This window comes from Erythrolamprus reginae, chromosome 1 (assembly GCF_031021105.1).
Source record: "Erythrolamprus reginae isolate rEryReg1 chromosome 1, rEryReg1.hap1, whole genome shotgun sequence".
NCBI lineage: Eukaryota > Metazoa > Chordata > Lepidosauria > Squamata > Dipsadidae > Erythrolamprus > Erythrolamprus reginae.
Window position 1 is genome coordinate 845,898 of NC_091950.1, and position 11,045 is coordinate 856,942.

Sequence of the window (11,045 nt, forward strand, 5' to 3'; positions counted from 1 at the left end):
TTGGTCTGTAGTTGTCAACTAGTGATGGGTCTCCTTTTTTGAAAATGGGGATGACTACTGCTTTTGACCACAGCTTGGGGAGAGTGCTGGTCCTGAAGGATTTTTGGAAGATAATGCTTAGGGGTTCAGCTATGGCAGAAGAAAGTTTTCTTAGGAAATATGCAGAAAGACCGTCTGGTCCGACAGATAGGGAAGGTTTGAGGTCATGGATTGCTTTTTCAACGTAATCTATAGTGAAGGTGATTTGGGTTAGGTTTTTTAATGAGTTTGGAATGCGATTTGCGAAGAGGGGGGATGAGCCATTACTGTTAACAAAAACGGAGCCAAAAAAGGAGTTGAAGAGGTTAGCTTTGGATGGGTCATCGTGGTATTCTTTGTTGTTGGGTCCTACGAGAGGTGGAATAGGTCTGGAGTCGTTAAGTTTGTTGTTGACGAAGTTGTAGAAGGCACGGTTAGATTTGGTGCGTAGGAGGCTTTCCTCTTGTTCACTGTGATAGTTGAGACATTCTACTTTTATTTGTTGGCATATGCTTCTGTAGCGGCTTTTAAAGTTGGTTACTGGTCCTTTTTTGTTTCTACGCCAAAGGGATCTTTTTTTGGTTTGTAGTTTCTTTATCGAGACTGGTACATTATTTTTTCGTTTTCTTCTAGGAGAGGTGAGTGGAACATGCAGATCTATAAGTCTATTAATTTGGTGTAAGAACGTGTTGTAGAGGTCATCAATGGTGATGCAGTTAGAGAACAAGGATTGCCAATTAATAAATGAGAGATTGGCGTCTATGAGTTCATAGTTGGCTTTCCTGAAATTGTACTTAGGCGTTGCATACTTCAGGTGAGGGTTTAGATGATGTAGGTTGAGGTTGAAGTTGACCGTGCTGTGGTTGCTGTTGGAGAAGGGTTCTTTTATGTGCAGTCCATAGATAGCACTTTTGCTGTTGCAGAATATGAGATCGAGACAGTTGTTGAGTCTGGTGTTGTTTGATACTAATTGTTCTAGTCCTAGGCTGGTGACGGCGTTATAGATGGCGGTATGTATAAGTTCAGTGGAGCATTCGTTTAGTGACCAGTTGATGTGTGGTAGGTTGAGGTCACCAAGGAAGATAATGGGATGGGGGCAGGAGGTTGCCCAAGTTAGGAGGGAGGTTAGTTTAGTTGCATGGGTAATGTCGTAGTTTGGAGCTCTGTAGCACAGAAGGAAACAGAGTGTAGTGTTGAGGGAAATGTCGCAAACTAGGCTTTCAGGGAGAATGAGATCTTGTGTAACTTGAATGTTTTTTAGGTTGAGTGAGTTTTTGTAGAATATGGCTACACCACCCCCTCTGCGGGAGTCGCGGTCAGACCGGAAGACCAGATAGTTACTTTGTGTGATGATGGAGTCAGGATATGAAGAGTTCAGCCATGTTTCACAAACAAATATTAAGTCAAATGTGTTTGTGTCAAGTAGGATGAGGAATTCAGATAATTTGTTGATTATGCTTCTTGCATTGATTAGTTTACATTTGAGATAGAGTTTGTGGTCAAGGGTGGGATTGGGTTGAGTTGGGTTGAAATTGGAATGGAATGAGGTAGTAAGAGGCGCACTATCCTATTTGTTGCTTGAAGTGCTGGGGGGGTCCGTTTGAAGATGAGGGATGATAGGTGGAGAAGATAGCTGAGGAGGGACAGTGGGTTTGGAGAAGAAGGGAGGATTATGAGATTTGATCCTGATACAATCAGAGTGGTAGTTGATGTAGAGGTTAGTTTCACCTTGGTCACAATGTCTCCAGAGTTTGGCCCGTAGTTCACGAGAGCGGATACGTTGGAGTAGTGTTAGGTCTGGTCTGGATCTGAGTTTGTTGTAATTTGCGTTGTTTCTGGCAATGGAGTTCATGGTCCTGATGAACTGTTGTTTGGTAGTTTCGTTTTTGCAGACTATTCTGCATAGCCGGGGAGCCACTGTTCCATCACTGTACTTTAGTACAGGGCTGCTTCTAGAAACCGCTAAGATATCGTCAGGGGCGATTGATTGAGGATGGTGGTTGTGGATGATGCTACGAATATTGGATAGATCTGATTCCCCATTTTCCTCTAGGCCAAAAAGTATGGCATTAAGGCATTTTTGTCCATGTTCCATGGCATCTTGCATCAGGGTGGAGATGTCAGTGGTAGGGCTTGGAGATGGAGGTTGTGGTGGAGTATAAAGTGGTGGCGGCGGGGTGGTGTAGGGTACTTGTTTTGGTATTTTAGCTTGTATCAGGTCTTGAATGTTTTTTTCTATGGAGGCAAGCCATGGTTCCATGCTTTCTGTGTATATTTGTTGAGTTTTAGAGACTGTTGATTGCATTACATCGGATAGATTGCCAAGGGAGTCTGATTTGGGAGTACAGGATGGGCAGAAATAGTAGAAAGAAGGATTATCTTGAAGAAAAGTGGCGATGAGCTTATTTATGTTAAGGCAGGTATGTTGAGCTAATTTTTTGCAGGAATGACATTTTATAAATCCTTCTTGTGTTTTCATAGTGTTGTTGCATATAAAGCAGATGTTAACAGAGTAATTTACTTGAATTGCCTGGGTTTTTTTCTTGGACAGCATAGCTGCTGGTTTCTTTGCAGCCACTAGGGGTGTAGAAGCAACCTGTAGGGATCTGTAGCTTGAATGAGAAGTGACTGCTAAGTTATTTACAGCCACTAGGGGGGGTTGGAACATCACTGCTAGCTGGGCGATTTTAGGGTTAAGAAGGACAGAGGTTATGAAGAACAGAGAATTAAGGTAATCCACGTGGCAATGGCGGACGTTGGGGGAGGTCACCAGGAGCAGTCTGCTGGGCTTAGGTGCTTTGTGGGGGTTGCTGAGGGCTCCGGAGGCTCGGGGGAGTCCTCCTGGCTTCAGGCGTTCCCGTGAGGATTAGCTGGGTGTCGGGGCTTCCGTTGGGGCCTCTGGAAGCTGGGGGAAGTCCTCCTGACTTCGCTGAGTCAGCTGGACGTCGGGGCTTTGGCTGAGGCTTCCGGAGGCTGGGGAGAGTCCTCCTGGCTTTGCTGGGGAGAGTCCTGGTGCTGGGGCTCTGGGTCTGTTTCGTGCCAGGGGCCGGTTACACAGCAGGCAGTCAGCTGGGCATCGGGCTCCTGGTAGCTTGGTATTTTTTATTTTTATTTTTATTTATTTTGCTCCAGGGGAATAAGCTGGGCGTCGGGACTCCTGGTAGCTGGGTTCGGCTGGGCTTGGGGGGAATCCTCGTGGCATGGGGGGGGGGGTTTCCCCGGCTGGGCTCAGGGGAATCCTCTTGGTATCCCAGGGGGATCTGCCTGGTGCTGGGGCTCTGGGCCGGTTACACTCCAGGCAGTCAGCTGCGCGTCGGGGCTCCCGGTAGCTTGGTATTTTTTATTTATTTATTTATTTTGCTGTCGGGTCTCTGATAGAATCAGCTGGGTGTCAGGGCTCCTGGAAGCTGGGTAGGTAGCTGGGCTGGGCTGGGCTGGGGAGGAATCCTCGTGGCATGTGGGGGTCCCCGGGGATCGGATCAGCGCTGGGGTTCTGGGCCAGTTATATTACTCACCCTCAGGACCAATGAGCCAAGCAAATTTTCTTTATTTTTATGTTTTTTGATGTTTTTCATCGTGGTCTGTCAGAGCAGCAGTTCCCTCCCTCCTTCTTGCCGGAAACAGAAACATAGAAACATAGAAACATAGAAAGATTGAGGGCAGAAAAAGACCTCCTGGTCCATCTAGTCTGCCCTTATACTATTTCCTGTATTTTATCTTACGATGGATCTATGTTTATCCCAGGCATGTTTATTATTTTTTTTTATAAATATTTTTATTAATTTTTCAAAGACAAACATGATACACATAACATATAACATTAAATGGAGCTACAGTCGCTCCGCTCAGGATAGAGGTCTTCATTGTACAGAAAAAAGAAAGAACTTATTATTGTTTAGAACCATCCAGAGAATATATAAGAATATCTGTTACAACTCATTGCATAGGAACACATCTAATAGTATATTAAAGTATATAAAAAAGATTTTAATTTATGAGTTAAATCAAATCCAAATAGGGGGGGGGAGGAATATTACATTGTATTATAAAAAAACACAATCTAGTTTACTTTTTCTATTAAGTTCAATTTTTTTTACTAATATTTCAACAAGCTTATATATTTTATATTTTATCCCACCAATTATATGCCATCTGCCAAATGTTATAAAATTCTGAATCTTCTTGATTGTTTAACTGCCACATCATCATATCGAGCTCAGCACATTCTAAAACTTTCTTAAGTATTTCTTCTTCTTTCAGAGTCAGTTTCTTTCCATCTTTGTGCAAAGACAATCCTAGCAGCCATTGTTCCCTGTAAGCTGTGCGCACAAGGAGCCGGGCATTGGAGTTGGGGGTGGGGAGTGAAGGAAATTGCGGAGGCGCCGCGCGCACTCCCCATCCCCCTGCCAGCCCATGGGTCAAAAGAAAGGGAGCCAGGGCCGCCCCTGCCTCCCCATGGTGCCTCTGGCCCCCTCGCGTCCCTGGCCTCTCACCGCTGCCCCCCCCACCCGATCCGCCTCCTCTCCGGCTTTCTCTGCCTCCCGCTTTGGGGCGCGACTTCTCCTGCAGCTTCTCCTCCTCCTCATCTGCCCTCCACGCCCCTCTCGCAGCCCCTTCGGTGGGAGCACTTTCGTCCCGAGCTTTCAGCAAGGGGGCTGCAGTAGAGGCAGGGCAGGCGTTCCTGAAGCACTCGGAGAAAGCACTCTCACAGCCCTCTTGCTGAGAGAGAGAGAGAGAGCAACAGACCGAGCAAGATAGAAAGAGAGAGGGAGAGAGAAAGTAAGTGAGACAGAGAGAAAGAGAGAAAGAGGGGAGAGAGAGAGAGATAGCAAGAGAGAGAACAAGAGAGAGAAAGAAAGAGAGAAAGAGTGTGAGAGAAAGAAAGCAATAGAGAGAGAGAGAAAGAAAACAAGAGAGAAAGAGAGAGAGAGAGCACAATGGACAGAGAGAGATAGAAAGAGAGGGAGAGAGAAAGTGAGAAAAAGAGAGAGAGAGCAAGAGGGGGAGAGAGAATGAGAGAAATGACTCTTGATTTAAAGCATATGGTAAAAAGCACCCAAATAATAACAAAAAAAACCCCAGCCTCATGTGTGTGTGTGTGTGTGTGTGTGTGAACTCTTGAACCATTTCCAATAGCCCTCACCTGTTATTGGAAATGGTTCAAGAGTTCACATACACACACACACACAAGGGGGGAGGAGACAGGGATGGAAAAAGAGGATAAGATAGTAATAATACTAAGAGATTTTGGTTTTATTTTATTATTAATTTCTTTTAATAAAAAAGAAGGGAATTTTTTTCTTATATATTTGTTTGTTTAATTTATTTATTTAATTTATTTAATTTATTTAATTTATTTAATTTATTTAATTTATTTAATTTATTTAATTTATTTAATTTATTTAATTTATTTAATTTATTTAATTTATTTAATTTATTTAATTTATTTAATTTATTTAATTTATTTAATTTATTTAATTTATTTAATTTATTTAATTTATTTAATTTATTTAATTTATTTAATTTATTTAATTTATTGGCAATGACTGATTTCTGTAGGTCTCTTTCAGATTCTTCCCTATCTGAGGCAGGTGCAGTTCAACACCAGTGCTGGAGAGGAAGTCTCCTTCTCAGAAAAAGCATTGCTGTCTGCTCGTTATGATCTTCTGAACTGGCTCTTTCTCCCCAATCAATCTTTGGTCCCTGTGAAGGTTGGGCAAATAGATCCCAGGGCTTCCCCGGACCAGCATTTCACCATGAACTCCCATGCAATCATCTGGGCCACAAAGGTGAGTTGAAAGGAAATCTTATCCATTCAGGAAAGTCTTTATTGTTCCTTAGAGGGGCGGAACATCTATCTGGAAAACGACTCTATTGAATGAGAAAATATTTCAGGAATTTGATGAAAAAAACTGCATTCGAATTTAACATATTTGAGATTTGAAGTCCAAGATCGGGGCGGGGTGGGGGAGACCGCCTGCAGTTCCCATTCAGTTGGATCCTCACAAATCTTGATTTTAGAAAAGCTGTGGCTTTTTTTAATGTCACAAACCTCCCTTTGCATTTGGAGTCCCAGTTCCAATCTTCATTGTTCACTGGTGGGTTGGGATTGCCATTGGCCTGAATCTTATTCTGGTTTCTGGTTGGCCCTAGTAAACCATTTCTTATGAAGACATTCTAAACCTGGAAACAGAAATTTATTATTTGTGTCTCTGTGTGTGTGTGTGTGTGTGTGTGTGTGTGTGTGTGTGTGTTTATATCAGATCACCCTGGTATATTGAAGGAACGTCACAGCTCCTTACTGGGATTTGATCTGGCAGCTTCTGCCTTGTAAGGCAGAGAATTAACCTCTAGGCCACCAGATCTGATCCCTTCAGCTTTGGACCAGGGAGGGACTATATGTTCTTTATCTTGGATTACCCTGGTATATTGAAGGAACGTCACAGCTCCTTTTTGCCTCTAGGCCCAACCCAGGGCCATTTCAAGGCAGTTAATTTATTCATAGCCAACAAACTATGTTCTGTATGTATCACATGTTTTTTTGCCGCTAGCTGATGAGGCCAGAACAAGGCCAAAATAGTGCTATCCTAGTCTCCCTTAATTTTAAATATTCAGCAAAAACATGTCATACATACAGAACATAGTATACATTACTTAGGCTATCTCAAATATTTCTCTTTCATCTGTTAGAAGGTGCCCTTTGCCAGGTGTGGCCTGAAGAGGTGCCAGGCAGGAGAGAGGAGAAAAGTTCCAGAGGGCGAACAGGTCTGCTGCTACCAATGTGACCCTTGTCCAGAAGGGACCATTTCTCATCAGACAGGTAGGTCAGAGCTCCAATGTTGATCTTCCAGGAAGTCATTCAGTGGAAAAATATTAATTTTGGATTCAGTTTTGGTAGGCTGCTTTACCTGCTTCAATATATTCATATTTTCAGCTGACACTCTCAGTTCATGAATTTAAATTGTACTACACCACAAGCCATTTTCTTGTTCCTCCACAATTTAATATATATTAGTTGGAGGGAATAATTCTTAGGTTATATACTAGGCTTTCTACTCCTACTTTTATAGCCCATCAAGAAAACCAGCTCACAATCTTTTTGGGAAAGAATGGGATGTGAGATTCAAACTTTAATTTTTATTAAGGATCTGAGTCTTCTATCAGAAAGTTCACTCTCCCAGGAAATTCATGGACCTGTCAGAAACAGAACAGATCCATCTATCTATGTCTGCTAACCCTTCCCTACAAAAAAGTTAGAATGAGTGGATTTGAAGTCCAAAGCAGAGAAGTTGAGCCAGAGAACAGATCTATTATTCTGGCTAATCTATTCCTAGAGTTGACAATATGGATGGATGATTTGCCCTTGTTGATTCACCATAAAATGCACACTGACTCTTGATTTCAGATGCAACTCACTGTGACCCCTGCCCAGAAGATCAATATCCCAACAAGGAGAAGGACCACTGCATTGCCAAAAGACTCCACTTCCTTTCCTATCAAGACCCCCTGGGATCCTCTTTAGCATCTCTAGCGCTATCTCTCTCTGGGATCACATCTGCAGTCCTGGTCATTTTCCTTAAGCATCATGATACACCAATTGTCAAGGCCAACAACCGAGATCTTACCTACATCCTCCTGGTCTCCCTCCTGCTGTGCTTCCTCTGCTCCTTCCTCTTCATTGGTCAACCCAGGAAGCTCAACTGTCTTTTCCAACAAACTGCCTTTGCCATTCTCTTTGCCCTTGCAGTTTCTTCTATCTTGGCAAAAACTGTCATGGTGGTTCTGGCCTTTATGGCCACCAAGCCAGGGAACAGGGCAAGGAAACTCTTAGGAAAACCACTGACTAATTCCATTATCATAGCCTGTCCTCTAGTCCAAGCTGTTCTTTGTTCCATCTGGCTAATAACCTCTCCCCCATTTCCCCACATGGACTTCCACTCTTTGGTAGGAGACGCCATCTTGGAATGTAATGAAGGTTCGGCTTTAATGTTTTATGCTGTCCTTGCCTATCTGACTGTTCTGGCCCTCGTCAGTTTCATGATAGCTTTTTTGGCTAGGAAATTGCCTGACAACTTTAATGAAGCCAAGTTCATTACTTTTAGCATGCTGGTCTTTTGCAGTGTTTGGATCTCATTCCTTCCCACCTACCAGAGCACCAAAGGGAAGTCCATGGTGGCCGTGGAGATCTTCTCCATCTTGGCCTCAGGGGCTGGTCTCTTGGCTTGCATCTTTTCCCCAAAATGTTATATCATCCTATTAAGGCCCCATCTTAACTGTAGGGAAAATATGATAAGAAACAAACATCTCTAACTGATGCAAACCTGGGAAACATTTTAGTTTTCCTTTGAGGCACATTTAGTACTGAGGGAGAAAGAGGAACATGTCCATTAAATGACACCTTATCAAATGCTCTAAACAATATAGCAACAAATCTAATCAATTAAAATTACAACTAAAAACCCAATACAATAAAATCAATCAGCAATTGGCTTTGCCTTCCATTAAGATGGCGCCGATGAAGGCTGCCTCGGTGAAAGCCCTTCCGAGTCTCCGGAGATGGGCAGCATACAAATCTAATAAATAATAATAATAAATGCTTTCAAATGGTTTCTTTATTTTCTATTATTCTTTGAGATTCTTTATGGATTTCATACTCACAAGTCTACCTACGGGACCATCTCCTGCCACACACCTCCCATAAACCAATCAGATCCCACAGGGTTGGCCTTCTCCGTGTCCTGTAGACTAAATAGTGCAGGTTGGCAGGACCTCAGGGGAGGGCCTTCTCTGTGGCGGCCCTGGCTCTTTGAAACCAACTATCTCCCAATATCTATACTGCTCCCATCCTATTGGCCTTCCGAAAGGCTTGGAAGATCTGGCTTTGGCAGCAGGCCTGGGGGCCATGAGAGTAACACCCAGTCATGGCCAAATTACGATTTGCTTGAAATGTATATTTATAAAAGTTTATAATGCAGTTCTGGTTTTTTTTACTGATGAGTTAAATAATTATTATTATTATTATTATTATTATTATTATTATTATTATTATTATTATTATTATTATTAATTCGACTTCTATACCACCCAATCCCAAAGGACTCAGGGTGGCTTACTGTCATGGTTTGTAAGTGATTAAAGTCTGTTAAGACATTAACCCCGCAGAGGTAATGGACAAGAGCCCCAATCATTTGTTCAAAATAAGAGTTATTTTATTTCAAAAGTAAAAATAAACATGCCTCAATGGACAAATCAAAATATACGTCTTCACATCATGGAAGATAAAACAGAGAGAGCAAAGGAAATATGGAGACAGGCATAAAGAAGGAAATGAAGTGGCAGGATATGACATCAAAAATAGGAGGATCTTTATAAAGGCACACAAGTTAACTCTTCAATTACTAAATGTCTCTGAGGCTGGCAATAGTCAGCGTGACACTTACAAAAATAAATAGATACAAAGGGATAAAAAAGAAGTCAAACATTATCTAAAACTAAAACATTATCTAAAACTAAACCCCATACAAAAGTTCAAGGCAGTAAAATGGGATTAAAATGGGATTTTTACTCTTTTTATTGTTCTTATTTGACTTCTAATGTATTATTGTTTTATTATATTGTTTTAAGCCACCTCGAGTCCCATGGAATTGAGCGGCATATAAGTCAAATAAATTTAATTAAATTAAGATCATTTGCTAAGAAGTAAGGAATGTTTCTTTAAGGAGTAGCCCTCTGTAACATCACCCCTACCTGTCTTTACAAATATGGGGGTGATTCTAACACAGTAGGAAGCTAATTCTATGGAACTATAGATCACTAAAAGCAAATGCAGATAGCAAAGATGAAGAGGTAAAAGGACTGGAATTTTAAATAGACTAAGGAATAAAGAATAATTTATGTTCACTTGCTAATAAGATGGATGAAATACTCCCTTTAAACAGGAGCATTTCTGATTTTGACAAAGCATCTGCCCTGTGCTTCATTGAATCCTGGCTAAATGAGGAGATTGATGACAATAGCATGCATATACCAGGCTTGTGTGTGTGTGTGTGTGTGTGTGTGTGTGTAATATATTTTTGCCGATAATGAAAATAAAGAGAGGCTAGTATAGCTATTTCAAGCTATTTAGCTCTCATCAGCTGTATACGTGTGTGTGTGTGTGTGTGTGTGTGTGTGTAAGAGGCAATTACAAACTCTAGCTGACCAAATTATGGAAGCTGAAGCCAAATAGCCCAATTCACTGGCCGTTATTTTGGGAGATTCAAACAAGGCAAACTTAAAGAAAGAGCTATCAAAATACTTTCAGCATGTCAATTATTATTACTATTATTTATTAGATTTGGATGCCACCCCTCTCCGGAGACTCGGAGCTGCTTACAACAACAATACATAGTACAAATCTAATGGTTAAAAAGGACAGTTTAAAACCCTTATTATAAAAACACAGTCATGCATCCCAAACAAACCATACATAAAATGAAATGGCCCGGGGGAATCAATTTCCCCATGCGTGATTGCAAAGGTGGGTTTTTAGGAGTTTGCGAAAGGCAAGGAGGGTCAGGGCAGTTCTAATCTCAGAAAGGGAATTGGTTCCAGAGGGTCAGGCCCAACACAGAGAAGGCTGTTTCCCTGGGCCCTGCCAGATGACATTGTTTCGTCGACGGGACCCAGAGAAGACCAACTCTGTGGGACCTAATTGGTCGCTGGGATTCGTGCGGCAGAAGGCGGTCCCAGAGATAATCTGGTCCGATGCCATGAAGGGCTTTATAAGTCATAACCAACACTGAATTGTGACCGGAAACTGATCGGCAACCAATGCAGACTGCGGAGTGTTGGAGTAACATGGGCATACCTAGAGAAGCCCATGATTGCTCTTGCAGCTGCATTCTGCATGATCTAAAGTTTCCGAACACTCTTCAAAGGTAGCCCCATGTAGAGAGCGTTACAATAGTCGAGCCTCGAGGTGTTGAGGGCATGAGTGACTGTGAGCAGTGACTTCTGGTCCAGATAGGGCCACAACTCGTGCACCA

At 42.2% G+C, this 11,045-nt stretch overlaps 1 protein-coding gene across 1 annotated transcript; it reads left to right on the forward strand.

The window, feature by feature from the left end:
* The first annotated feature begins 2,414 nt into the window (after positions 1 to 2,414).
* Positions 2,415 to 8,328, forward strand: LOC139158149 (vomeronasal type-2 receptor 26-like). Its single transcript, XM_070735568.1, has 4 exons — positions 2,415 to 2,438; positions 5,610 to 5,807; positions 6,709 to 6,838; positions 7,424 to 8,328. The coding sequence occupies exons 1-4, from the start codon at positions 2,415 to 2,417 to the stop codon at positions 8,326 to 8,328; spliced, it is 1,257 nt and encodes a 418-aa protein (XP_070591669.1).
* The last annotated feature ends 2,717 nt before the right edge of the window (positions 8,329 to 11,045 follow it).